Below are 14,546 nucleotides of genomic sequence, written 5' to 3'. Positions count from 1 at the left end.
TGTCTTCAATAGGAGCTGGTGATCTCATCCACAGAAGACTTCCGGGAGAATATCTCCGAGGCAAGGACAGACAGAGAGCCCTGGTTGCAGCAGTGCGACATCACTTAAAGAAAGTTAACTACCAAAACTTTGACACTCTGCTGGCAGCCTTCAGACACTATGACAAGGCCAGTAGTAAAGTGAAGCTTTTTTGGTCTATGCATGGGCTTACAGGTCCCAGCAGGATGGTGTAGATCAGGATCAAGTCCAGTCCACCACCTGTTTTTGTAAATAGTTTTACATGCCTATATTTTGAAAAATTGGGGTGCATGTATCTCTTTGAATTAGAGTTTTCTTTGGATATATGCTCAGGAGTGAGATTGCTGGATCATATGCATACCCATTTGTTTTAAGTATTGTCCACGGCTGTTTTTGCAACTACACATGTAGAGTAGTGCATCAGAGACTGAATGGCTTGCAAAACCTATGATATCTACTTTTTGGCCCTTGACAGAAAAAGTTTGCTGGAGTAGATCTGCATTGTCAAAATGTGGTTCTTTCACCATCATCAGTATCACCTGGGAACATGTTAGAGATGCCATCCTAAGGCCCACCCCAGACCTACTGAATTAGGAATTTGAGGTTGGGGTCTAGCAATTGTGTTTTAACAAGCTTTTCAGTGATTCTGATGCAGGTTCAGGTTTGAGAACCACTGTTGCAGATCATTAAACTGGAGTGTGCTGGGAGCCTGGGGGATGGACAGTCTCTGTCTCACTCTGAATGTGTACACATGGTATTGTCAGTCTGGTCCAAGTCAAGCTTAGAATGCTCTCCCCTGGGGACCAGGTGTGGTTTCAGTTTTGAGAGCAAGATCACTCAATTTTCAAGCTACTCTAAATTTTATTCTTTGATCAAGTCAGATCAACCCGGGGCTGCATAATTACCTGACATCATTTTAGGCCATCACAGGATTTACCAAGCTGCACAGTGCCTTAGGCTTGCACTAAGGAGCGCTACTGCACAAACAATTTGTGAAACGTGGCATATTTTTTATTAGTACGTCCATGCGGCTGTTATTTATTTTTGTCACATGCATCCTCTTTATAAGGAAACCCAGTCTTTCTAAAGCACATAACTGTGCTTTGTCTAAGTATCTGGTTTGTTTTTACTTCATGTACAGCATGACTTTGGACCAATCGTGCATACCTTTTTGACTTGGCTGCCAGGAAGCTTAGAGCCAACGCAGAGAAACACATCTAGTTTGTGAACGTGATCTTATAGCACAAATTCTGTGCACTCTTTTTATTTCAGGTTTCATCTTATTTTAGTCCAACTTTATTTTCTCTTTGCCCTGATTTCCTCACCTTTTTTGGCTCTCATTGTACTTCTTTTTCTAGGCAGCCTCAAACCGTTTTAGAATGAGTCTAACATAAACAAATAAAAGCTCATAAATAAACCCAGGATGATGTAGTGCATCATAATCTTGATAGGAGAAGAAAAGAAAGAGCAGAATAATTTTAGTTTATCTCGAAAGGAAAAGATAATATTCTTATCTCCATTCCAACGCTGAGTACGGTTTTAGAAAAGTGACACCTCACAATTTTTATCTTATAAAAAAATCTTGATCACTCATTGGCTAATTCATTTTAAGCCCATTCGTTTTATTTGATTTTAGATTAGGGGCCTGTGTGCCTGTGATGTACTGGTGAATAAAAAGTGGGTTAAATATCTCAGTTAAGTTTGTACTAATTATGTCGGGACAAACACCAATCAGTCACCAACGACATTTCTCACAAAGTTGTGTTTAAAGAAAATGTAAGTATTCAACTGTTTCTCTGGTTTTTTAGTAGAGACCGATGGCTATTTACAGGTAATTTAAAAATTATTCTGCAGAATTAAATTACGTAAGCAAAAACAAGTATATTTTAAACTTTACTCAACTCCAAGTGTCTACGAAGATGATATTGGGGAAATTTACATGGTAGTAAAGTGAATAAGGAAAACGAGCGGGATGTGTAGTGCTCCTCTTTCTAAAATTCCTCATGTTAAATGTAATCATAGTCAAGACGATCATCTTAATAGCTGTCGATGATCTCAGTGAACCACCAGGCACGTTCCTTATGATAAAATTAAATTAAGCAGGAGGAAATTACTGAGAATTAGTTAATGCTGATATACCTTTTAAATAGTTAACTTTTAATATGTACAATGTAGTGTTCAGTGTCCTTGAGGAGCTTTTTTTTTTCCTGAGTGGGTAATAAGACGTGGGTCTTCCTAGTACAGCTGTAGGATTGTTTTTGATGATTTGAATCTTATACTATTGAATGCCCAGATTTAATTTAATTGAAAAGCAAGACAAAACAGAACAAATAAACTGTGATTTCCTAAATGACTCTTCTTGGCTTAGAGGATTAATTCTGTTATTTGTTGAACACTCCCAGCACATCAAACATTATCCCAGATCATGTGCAGGCTTTTAACTCAGGGAACTTAAAATCTAAAGCGGGGGGAAAAAATAAAGACTCATCATGTCCAATAATGGTCACAGCAGAGTCTCAGATTTTCAAAATAGGTATCTATAATTCCAACTCCTTTTATTCTGCTTATTATCCAGGAAGTAGCTGAGATGGGATGATTCCTTCTGGGGGACAGTTGAATTCATTGACAAAACTGGTTTACTAAGACGTGTGAGCTGAGAGCTGGTGAGGAAGGGAGGTGGTTTTTGAAAAGGCTGTTCCAAAGCTCAGTAATACCAGACTGCTGTGGATGGTTGGGAGCAGAAAAGGTTCATTGAATACCTTGACTAACAGCTCATTGTTGAGTAGCCTTTGTGCTATAAGTCACGCCACTGTCAGACCGAAAGTGGTCCAGAAAACAAAGCACGTGACTCAGATGAATTGCATGGGCCATACTTTTGTGTCTGGAGCTGGCTCATCGGATTGAAATAGCAATTCTATAACTTGAAAATGTGTCAACAGAGAGATGCACCATCAATAGCTCTGAGTGGGGACTAAGGTTCATGTAGTCAGTATGCCAGGAGCATGGGGCAATGCCTTGTGTGTGATGTGTCCTCCCTCACCATGAGACAAATGGGTCAGCTTGTTGCAGGAGTCACAAGTTAGGCATGTGGTGGTAGCCTCTGCCTCAGAAACGTCGACTGCTTTTTTGGCACCTGGTCTAATGGTGCATTTATTGTCATGTCTGCTACAAGGATGGATCCAGGCAGCGATGGTGCAACCTGGGTGGTGCAGGCTCAATCCAAAGCTTGATTCCTGTCATCCACATCGGAGGATGGACCCTTATCCTGGGCATCTATATGAATTACCTGGATGGTTCACTCAGCAGCTGTGATTTGTTTCCATAGTTTTCTTTTTTCTTTTTTCTTTTTTTTATTGGAGTACAGTTGATTTATAATATGTTAGTTTCAGGTGTACAGCAAAGTGAGTCAGTTATACATATACATATATCCACACTTTTTGTTTTAGATTCTTTCCCCATGTAGGTCATTACAGAGTATTGAGTAGAGTTCCCTGTGCTATACAGCAGGTTCTTATTAGTTATCTATTTTATATATAGTAGTGTGTATATGTCAATCCCAATCTCCCAATTTATCCTTTCCCCCCATTCCCTGGTAACCATAAGTTTGTTTTCTACATTCGTGATGCTATTTCTGTTTTGCAAATAAGTTCATTTGTACCCCCTTCTTTTTTAGATCCACATATAAGTGATATCATATGATATTTGTCTTTCTGTGTCTGATTTATGTCACTCAGTATGACAATCTCTAGGTCCATCCATGTTGCTGCAAATGGCATTATTTTGTTCATTTTTATTCCATTGTATATATGTACCACATCTTCTTTATCCATTCCTCTGTTGATCCATAGTTTTCTGTCTCAAAAAGAGGTGTCTTTAATCTTCCAATCTGTAGTGTTCTTTTTTTAAATTTTTTAAATTTAAAATTTTTTAATTTTCTATACTTTTGGCCATGCTGGGCGGCATGTAGGGTCTTAGTTCCCTGACCAGGGATCGAACCCATGCCCCCTGCATTGGAAGCATGGAGTCCTAACCACTGGACTGCCAGGGAAGTCCCCAGTCTGTAGTTTTCTAAGTGGCAACCAAGCAGGCAGGCCATTGGCAACAGTCCAAGAGTCAGTAAAAATATAACAGATTCATCAATGGCAGTATTGGCCAGAGCTGTGATAATAACCTTGAGTTCTGCCCACTGAGTAGAGTGACTATGCCCTTTTTTGGTCCTTAGCTCTCACTGAGGTTGAAAGCCACAGCAGACCAGTGAAGACCATTGGGTTTCAGGTTAGTGAACCAGGCCCAGCGGCTCTACGTGGTGAAATAATTATTCATAGAGACTTGCAGCTCAAAGGGGTCATGAGGGTTGAGGGGCCCCAAAGGTACTAGCATTCTCTCCATGTGGCTTCTCTTGATCATAAGTGCCTGAACATTCATAAGACAGGTATGGAAAGCATCAATACCAATTGACACATCCAGCAGTGGAAGCCACAGAAATAATATATTGTTAACTTTCCTTCTCCACTTTGAACAAACCCTGCCCAAACCCCACCAGCTGATTCCTGACATCTCTTCTTGCTGCACACTCAGTAGGGTGACGACTTTGGCACCCATAGCCAATGAAGCCGTAGTAGTTTCAGTCTCCACCCCCCTGAAGTTCCACAACATACTGGGACAGATACTTGTGGCCTGTGATCCCCCTTGGGGACAAGGAGATCTTGTCCCATACTTAGTTCTCCTTAGAACAGCTGAGGTTGGGGTATGGGGGGAGGGAAACGTCAGGGCTGCAGAGGCAGGAGTGGCTCTGTACCCAGTGAATAAGAAGCATTTTCTTTCATTATCGCCACCATCTTTTTCAGGTTTGGGGACCCTCGATTCAACAGCCCACCACCTCCCCCTTGCTTTTCAGTTAGGGCTGTGGGGCTCGTAGTTTTGGTTGACTTGGGCTGGCAGCAGAGACTTTCATAAAGCAGTCTACTTTAATCCAGGGCATTGCAGCTCCCTGCCCATATAATATATTTTAAATTCTCATTCTGTTTCAACATGGGGGTTAGGAACATTCTCCAGGCCTATGGGTCTGGCTGCAGGAATTGATCTAAAAATCACTGGGTCAGTTTCTTGTTCTCAAGGGGATTGCCTTCACCAGCATTGTGAATCCATCCCTGGGCCTAGGAGCTGATTGTTAGTGAGTCATTTATGTTTTCCCTTGGAAGTTTAACTATATCGGGGAACTCTCTCTGAGAAGGCCAAAGCTCCCTTATAGCAGCTGGCACCCACTTTGAAAACACTGGGACCTTTCCCTGTCATCTCGGACGGATCTAAGTTTGGCTTGACGGGCTGCAGTAGGGCTGAGTGGTAAGACGCCCAGCTCTGGCCATTCTTCCTTAACAAGCATTATGTGCTCCGGCCCCTCACCCCACAAGAGAATCAGTCGGGTTCTGCCCAGAGCCTTTCTAAATTTCCCTCCTTTCATGCTCAGCGTAGGTGCTTCTGTCTCTAACTGTTGTCTGAAAGCGGTGGAAACTTCCCCTCCTCCCGCTTCCAGGATGAATCTGAGTGAATCCTCTTGTTGACGGGAGCGTTAATATCCAGGGGCAGCTGCCTTTGAATCCACTCTCTGTGCTTGGTCTGCAGCCACTTCCCTAATTTCTTCTTTATACCAGCCAATGGAGTGTAGGACAATCACTGCCCAGTTGACTTTTTAATTTTTTCCCATACCGCGCGGCATGTGGGATCTTAGTTCCCTGACCAGGGATTGAACCCAGGCCCTCGTGAGTGAAAGTGTGGAGTCCTAACCACTGGACCACCAGGGAAGTCCCTGACTGCCCAATTGGAACACCAACTTTGAAAGCATTGAAAATTGCAGAAAGCTGTCAAAAGTACACAACATTGGTCAAATGAAATGTCAAGCACGAATCATGCTTAGGCCTGCTCAACCTGAGTGTAAACAACATGATTTAATGAGAAAGATATTAAAATGAACAAAGGCTGTGAGCCACACTCCACTCCAACCAGGGTTGAAATTACCGCGCACACATCAGATGGACACGATGGGGACAAATCTCGCTTAATATCTGACTCTCCTTATGTGAAAAATAGGACCGATTCTTTGAATTTATGTGATAGAGCTCTTTCTTTTTTTCTTAAAGGAAATAACAGATGTTGCCCACTCTGCTCGTGAAGACAATGCTCACGTCATCTTTTTTTGCTTCGTGTCTAACAGAAGGGAGATGGGGCCATAGATAAAGCTGAGCTTCAGGAAGCGTGTGACCAGGCCAGTGTGCACATAGATGAGAAGCTCCTGGACCAGCTATTTGAATACTGTGATGTGGATAACGACGGGCTGATTAACTACCTTGAATTTGCAAATTTTCTTAACTGGAAAGATAAAACCCCCTTTAAAGAGTATGAAGAGAGGGTCATTATTAAAGGTATTTAATTTCTGAAGGCTTGCTAAATTCTTAAATGGACTTTAGTATGTTCTTTTTCTTAGGAGTTTGACTCTTGTCAACTTTAATATTATATATTTAAAGATATGCACATATACATATATTTGTTTTCGTTTTTATGCATAGAATATCTGTGGAAGGTTAGGAAAGAATTTGATAACATTTATTATTTCTGGGGAGGGGACACTGGTTGCTGAGGGTCAAAGTGGCAGCGAGACTCACTTTTCAATCTATGTTTTTGTATCTTTTAAGTTTGGAACCGTGTATTACTCATTCAAAAGAAAACAATTACAAGCAAAACAATTTACACAGAAGCCCAAAATATGAAAGAGAGTTCCTCAGAAAGCTGTTTGAAAACCATTTTCTTAGAGAAATTAGCTCCCTTCCCTCAGGAAAAGTCAACTGTAAAATAGAATTTGATCTGTTAAATTTTTTAAGAAAAGGAAAAACATAATCTTTACTTTTATTCAAATATCTTCATGTTTACACATTATCTTCCTGCATCACTAACCATATATAGATATACATATATACATATGTGTGTGTGCGTATGGAAGTTTTTTTTTATAAGCTTGTTCTTTGTTTTTAAAATTAATTAATTAATTAATTTTATTTTTGGCTGTGTTGGGTCTTTGTTGCTGCATGCGGGCTTTCTCTACTTGTGGTGAGCAAGGACTATTCTTCGTAGCGGTACACAGGCTTCTTATTGCGGTGGCTTCTCTTGTTGTGGAGCACGGACTCTAGGCGCACAGGCTTCAGTAGTTGTGTCACGCGGGCTCAGTAGTTGTGGCTTGTGGGCTCTAGAGCACAGGCTCAGTAGTTGTGATGCCCGGACTTAGTTGCTTCGTGGCATGTGGGATCTTCCCAGACCAGGGCTCGAAACTGTGTCCCCTGAATTGGCAGGCGGATTCTTAACCACTGTGCCACAAGGGAAGTCTGTGTATGGAAATATTTTTAAATAGCTAAAATCACGGTGACTGTACCATTTTTATTTGGCTAAAAAAAAAACTTAGTTCTCAAATTTCTATGGAATGAAGAGATACTTTTATGGTTTTTGTAAACTTCATTCTCAGTTCCCTTAAGCTGAGGTATTATGAATTACTAAACCATTTCCTCACTTTTTAAAACTTAGGTTATTTCCAGATATTTTAAAAGTAATATGGGTGACGCTATAATGATTATCATCTCTCAGAAAGCTTTCTGTTTCTAATTATATCTCATTTCTTATGAATGTTATTTTTGTCCCAGAAGTAACTCCCTCTTTCATTATGCTTTTTTAAATGATTGTACCAATTTGCAATTTTATCAATCACGGTGGTGAGAAGGTTTTACTCCAATCTTGCTACCATTGAGTGTTATTTCAAACATTCTTGTGATTTAGTTGTTATATAATGATACCTCGTTTGCTTTAATTTTCAAGTCTTGATTCTTACAGACGATTAACATTTGAAAGATTGTCTACATTTTTATCTCCTCTTGGAATATCTCTCCTCTAAAACGTGAAGATACTCCTGTTTTCACTTTTATTCCTGCAAAGCCAGTACCACACTTGGGGCTTTACTGATCACGGGAGCCCTTACCGGTTTCTGGGATGGCTTTTCTCTGCTGTCCGCTAGGAGAACAGGAGGATCGTCTCTACCTAATGAAGCTTTTTATAGAAAACAAGTCTACCCTAGTTCTCTCAGCAATAAATAGAGGGTGACAGAGTACTTTCCTTCTTGGTACAACTCATGAAGCAGTGGGGGAAACAAAAGCCTGCTTTCAAACCACGTGGTTCTTCTAATTGTTCCTGGTTGGGGGTGTCCTGACTTGAGCAGCCATTTTCAATGGAGTTCTTGAGGTTTTCCTCTTCTTCTAAGACAGTGGCTGGTGGGTCAGTCAGAAGGGACTCAGGAATGCATTGCCAGGAATTTTCTTATATCAAGTTCCATCTTACTGTTGACGGCTGGAGAAAAGGGGGCGCGTCCTTTCAGGCAGGGGCTTTCGAGCAGTTTTCTGAGAAACTATTTTTCATACTTGGTCCAGATTTCTGCCTTTTGTGGGGAGTGGGTGCAGGGAGTGGGTCCAGAGGGTCTGGAACACTGGGCCCGACGCTTTCACGGAAGCGATTGGCAGGGGCTGAGTCGGGGGGTGCAGACTTTAGATGGGCCTGTCTTTTCTGGTTTGCCACACCGATCTGGCACTGGGGCACCCTTCGCCTGTGTCACCGGGGCTGGGCTTTGCCCAGCACCTTGAGTTCCTCCAGCGCTCGAGAGACCACAGCGCCGCCTAGTGCTGGCTGTGTACTTAGCGGCTCCGTGAAAAAGCTGTGTCAGGAATTTCCTCCTCAACTTCAGAACTGACTCAGCAAAGCAAATCTGCAAAAGAGAACAGAATCTTACAATCGCAGTTGTACCTCAGGGTTTTCTCTTATACACTGATTGGAAGGGAGTTATTTATAGAATCGGTTCCTGCGCTCACAGCGAGCTCTCATCGCCTCTCCAAATGTCACAGTGCATGGGGGCTCCCTCCCTACCGCGATCAGGTATGTGCGGAATTTACAGCTCCAAATATTTCTTCTCCTGTCCCTCCCCAGGGTACAGTCTTAGGAACAACTCTGGTAATCCTGTAGTTCAAATCAAATATGAAAATAGGCTCTAATTTTAAAAAAGAGGAAAGAAAAAAAAAAGTTCTCCGTTTTCATTTGGTGTTTCAGATTTAAAAGCTTCATTCTAGCATAAAACGAGCGAAGTGGTGAGCAAAAATATTAGACCTTGTTCAGATTTCCTGGTGTATGACCTTGGCCTGAACTTGTAGTTCCACAGTGGCTACTGGTGTCAGCGGAGGGTCTACACCAGCTCAGCCTCCGTTTCCACCAGCAAGAAGAGACTAAATGGGAAAACTCATCTTGTTACAGGGTGAGCACCAGGTAGTAACTTTGTCCTGTACCTTTTTTTCCCCTTTCCGTCTTTGCTTGAAGGTGGAAAACCAGATTGTGCAAACCCTGCTGAGGCTAATGTAGAAGAATCTGAACCAGCTCTCCTGATAAAGCCAGAAGATATTGTCTTGAAAGAGCCAGGGAGCTCAGAAAAGACTCTGCGGACACTTCTGAGGCCAAGCGATAAAGTTTCTAATCACTACAAGACAACTTCTTCGGAGATCAGTGCAGTTGTAGGCGCTGTTCCTTCTACTTGTGAGTATGTCACATTATTTGCTGAGTGTTAAAAGGATCAACAAACACAGAAGGGGAGTGTCCTTTGTCTGTCCTTGCATTGTCCCCCAGCCTCTATTAGACTCTAACTTTCTCAAAGTCCAGGACCTTTCATTCAGTTCTGTATTCTAAGCACCCAGGAGGGCTCAACAAATGTAGGCTGAATTGAACTAGTGTTCATGGTGACCCAAGTAAAATGATTCTCTCTGTATTAATGAAACTGAAACCATCATAGCTCAGAACCCAGAATGTTAGACCTCGTTGGAATTCAGACTTCACCAAGTGCTAGGAGACTTTGGAACCACGTGATTCTTAGCTACAAACAGATTTGCCTTCAAATATTTGAAGAGTTCTTACAGAACGGTTCCTTACATCTTTATTCCCCGTCTGTTAGTCTGCTAGGGCTATCATAACAAATACCACAAACTGAATGGCTAAACAGCAGAAATTGATCATCTCATGATGGCTGGAAGTCCGAGATCAAGGTGTTGGCAGGATGGCTTCCTTCTGAGCGCTGTGAGGGAAAATCTGCTCCAGGCCCTATCCTGGATTCTGGGGGTTTGCCGGCAGTCTTTGGTGCTACACAGCTTCTGCTGCACCAGCTTGATCTCTGCCTTCATCTTCATCTGATGTTCTCCTGTGTGAGCAGCTGTGTCCCAATGTCCCCTTTTTATAAGGACTCCAGTCATATTGGACTAAGGGTCCACCCTTCTCCCGTATAACCTCATCTTAATTAATTATTCCTGCAATGACCCTCTTTCCAAATAAGGCCACCTCCTGAGGTACTAAGGGTTAGGACTTTAACATAAAAGTCTGTGGAGGATACAGTTCAACCCACAACTGCCCAGATCTCAATATCAAGCATGATGAATTTAGAAAGACTCTTTTACATTGGTCAAGATCCCTTTTTTGGACTAAGGCCATGATTAAGGATTTACATATTTTTCTTAACATATTTTTCTTACATATTTTTCTTGGATTTCATAGACATGCTTTACATTCTGTTGTGATGAGAGCTTGCTACTTGCTTTGGAATAGTGTTGCCCAATAGAAATACAACTGGTGTTGTATGTTTTTTTTTTTTAATTTATTATTTATTTTTGGCTGCGTTGGGGCTTCCTTGCTGCGTGCAGGCCTTCTCTAGTTGTGGCGAGCAGGGGCTACTCTTCATTGTGGTGCGTGGGCTTCTCATTGAGGTGGCTTCTCTTGTTGCAGAGCGTGGGCTCTAGGCGCGCGGGCTTCAGTAGTTGTGCCTTGCAGGCTCTGGAGCTCAGGCTCAGTCGTTGTGGCCCACGGGCTTAGCTGCTCCGCGGCATGTGGGATCTTCCTGGACCAGGGCTCGAACCTGTGTCTCCTGTATTGGCAAGTGGATTCTTAACCACTGTGCCACCAGAGAAGTCCTGGTGTCATATGTATTTAAAAAATTTTAGTAGCCACATTAAGAAGAAGGAAACAGGTGATATTAACTTTAATAGTATATTGGGAATTCCCTGGCAGTCCAGTGGTTAGGGCTTGGTGTTTTCACTGCCGAGGCCCGGGTTCAATCCCTGGTCAGGGAACTAAGTTCCTGAATGCTGCGTGGCATGGCCAAAAGAAAAAAACATTTTTTAAATAGTATATATATATATTTTATGTACAATATGTATCTCCAAAGTACTATCATCTCAACAAGGAATCAATATAAAATGATTAATTAAATGTCTCACATTCTTTTTTTGGGTACTACATCTTTGGAATTGTGTATTTTACACTCAGAGCAGAGCTCAGTTTGGACTAGCCACATTTCCAGTGCTCAGTAGCCACATGGTTGGTGGCGGCTGTATTTAGAATGTCTGTTTTCCTCCCCCATCCATGTCCTAGGTTATCCCATCTACGGTGTTCCAACCATTCGGTCCGATATTCCCGCCCCCCAGATTCGCCGCATCAGTGACAGAACCAATTATGGTGAAGAGGGAAATGCCTATTCATTGCTGCATCCTACCATCTTTGGCCAGAAAGGATTGTTTGAAAGAGACTTCTTCAAGACCAGATCCAAAAAAGAGGTACAACATGTGATTTCAAAAGGGTTGAAAGGCCAACTACACACAAAGGTGGAAATGTTTATTTGCTTGAGCGTTTATATTACAAAAGTCATCAGGGGCACCCCGCCCCCCTCCCCGAATTAGGATTCTTGAGGATAATGTTCAATTTGGTTGTGATATTTGGTACAATTCTTGAAGTAGAATTTACTCTAATAAGAAGCATTACACTCACATCATATATTCACTATGACCTATGTATAAAAAGAAAAATGTTTTCCTAAGATATTCAACACTATTCTTCATTGAGTAAAAGCAAAGAGGCTCAGTCCCTTCCTTGTGTAAGTACCCTTGTGGTCGTGGGTCTCCAAAACCAAAGAGTAAGAGTGAGGAGGGCCACTCTGCATCCTTATGAGCTACTATCTCAGATTATCTGCAACAAGCACTGATTTAAAATGTTCTGTCTTGTTGCCACGTGTCAGCCCATGTATCTTGTTTTTTCACTCAGTAAACATGGTCTTCATGCCCCAGGTGATTTTCTTCCTAGGTTGGTTATAAAGCAGGTGCAACCGGCTAGGCCAGAATAGCCATTGGGGTTCTGAGGGCCGAGGAGTAATGGCAGGTCTTGGTCAGAGCAGCCTGTCTAGATCTGCCATTGTGGAAAGCAGGCTGTGATCAAGGGAGCAATTGCTTCTTCGAACTTTCAAATCCAGAGCTAGAAATGATGTGAACAGATGTGTGATGCTTTCTGGGACTTCACATGCAGGGTTGATGGCTTGCAAACTTGCAAACTTAGTAACAGATTCATTCCAATGATTCATTTCCACTGCGGTGGGGGAGAGGAGGGGAGAAACTCAGAGGGAGATGCCTGCTGGCTGGTCCCAAAGAAGGAACCCAGGATCCACCACAGAGGGTCAGAGAAGAGACATTTGCAGACTGTATTTTCTCTTCCCTCAGTCACTCTAAAGGGCCTATGAAATAGGGCTTCAGGGCCACCAAAAGAAACAAAAATCTCCTGCTTGTTTCCTGATGCCTAAAATTCTTTTAACTAGGAAGTCATCCTTTATCTCACAATTCTAGGTAGGAAGTAAGAACCCAGAGGCCTGCACATATAGTATTCCAACTAAATGACATTCTAGAAAAGGCAAAACAATGGAGAAAGTAGAAAGACCGTTGGTTGCCAGAGAGTTGGAGAGAAAAAGGGAAGGATGAATAGGTGCAGCACAGAGGATCTTTAGGGCAGTGAAACTATTTTGTATGATACCATAATGGTGGATACGTGTTATTATACATTTGTCAAAACCCATAGATTATGCAACACAGAGAGTGAACCCTCACGTGAACTATGGACTTTGGTTAATAATAATGTATCAATATTGGCTCATCAACTGTAACAAATATACCGCACTAATGCAAGATGTTACTAACAGGGGAAAAGAGGGGTCAAGTGATAGAGCATACAGGAACTCTCTATAATTTCTGCTCTATTTTTCTAGAAACCTAAAACTGCTCTAAAAAATAAAGTCTACTAAGAAAATAATAAAAAAAAAAAGAACCCAGAGACCTGGTTGGAGTAATAACGTCACCTTGAGAGTAGATGGGTTTCTGTAAAAGTGTTAGCTAATCAGTACAGGAGGATGGAAAGCTGAACGAGGGTAGGAATGCCTCCCAAAGAGTTGGGAAGGAAGCAGGGGAGAAGGGCTGGGCTGCCCAAGAACGCACCTCAGGGCTTCGCTCTGCAGGGACATTTTTTTGTTTTGTTTTGGCTGCACCACATGGCATGCGGGATCTTAGTTCCCTGACCAGGGATCGAACCCGAGACCCCTACAGTGGAAGCGTGGAGTCTTAACCACTGGACCGCCAGGAAAGTCCCTGCAGGGATTTTCTTTACCTGTCACTGGGTGGAGGAAAATAGCAACTATACACGGGTGCCTTGAGGCGCTTCTGCTGTGTAGCTGCTGCCCCCGACAGCACGGATCTCCTGAATTTCAAGTGTATTTGATTATATTGTTAATTTCCCACAAGGCACATCATATCTAGGGGACCTTTTAATTGTTAAGATTTAGTTTAATAGAGGTATTCTGCAGCTCTTCTATTTCTTTGGCTTTCCTATTCACTGTCTAACCTTTCATTCCATTTCCCTCTTTGCTTCCCTCCTGTATGCTTCATAGTAAATGTCTTTCCTCTTTTAAATTTAGTTTCATTTTTTTTTTTTTTTTCAAATCTTTTCTTCCCTCTACTCATTCTAATATTTCTTCCCACTACCGGTTCTTATCTTTCCTTTCTTATATTTTCCCTGGGACATATAAAGCATGTTTCCCCCCTCCCTTTATCTCTTTTACTAATTATCACTGAAGAGAGATGATTAATAACCAAAGTTTGCTGGTTTTCAATACGCTCAGATTTTAGTCTGCTCACTTGCTCGCGCATGCACTATCTCTCCGACATTTGCACACCCCCAGCTATAATTAAAGTTTACAACAGGCCAGTTAGAGACATTCCATAAATGTTCTTTATCTTTTGGCCACGTGGCTCGTGGGATCTTAGTTCCCCGACCAGGGATCGAACGTGTGTCCCCTGCAGTGGAAGCACACTGGACCGCCAGGGAAGTCCCATAAATATTCTTATTTTAAAGAAGAGAAACTAATATGCAAGGGGTTTAGATAACGTACATAAGAGGTGACTGGGATGGAAATCAAATCCAGCAAGTCTTCTAGCTTTAACTCTTTTACCCTTTCTGCTTGAATTTGGCCACCTCCCTTTAAAATAAACAGAAACACTTAGAGTTGAAAGTAATTTTGTATACTGGCTAGTAGAGTTGAACATGCTCATATTCATTCATATTAGCAAAACGATTCCTGAGCTGAAGGTACTGGAATTTTA

General features: G+C 42.0%; 1 protein-coding gene and 1 pseudogene across 2 annotated transcripts in view; one reads left to right on the top strand and one right to left on the bottom strand.

The window, feature by feature from the left end:
* The window catches only part of LOC309629083 (centromere protein U pseudogene), a 385,624-nt pseudogene that overhangs the window by 327,538 nt on the left and 43,540 nt on the right, over positions 1-14,546 (bottom strand). The gene's annotated exons all lie outside the window — the stretch shown is intronic.
* EFHB (EF-hand domain family member B) overlaps positions 1-14,546 on the top strand; it is a 55,047-nt gene that overhangs the window by 38,440 nt on the left and 2,061 nt on the right. The window contains exons 9-12 of the mRNA XM_082392855.1: positions 13-179; positions 6,230-6,437; positions 9,415-9,627; positions 11,506-11,687. Of these exons, the coding sequence (XP_082248981.1) occupies positions 13-179; positions 6,230-6,437; positions 9,415-9,627; positions 11,506-11,687 (770 nt within the window). The remainder of the gene's footprint in view (positions 1-12; positions 180-6,229; positions 6,438-9,414; positions 9,628-11,505; positions 11,688-14,546) is intronic.

The sequence above is a fragment of the Balaenoptera borealis genome (genome assembly GCF_965194805.1).
Source record: "Balaenoptera borealis genome assembly, chromosome: 5".
Taxonomy (NCBI): Eukaryota; Metazoa; Chordata; class Mammalia; order Artiodactyla; family Balaenopteridae; genus Balaenoptera; species Balaenoptera borealis.
The sequence above is the reverse complement of the archived record's forward strand: the minus strand, read 5'-3'. Positions and strand labels throughout refer to the sequence as shown.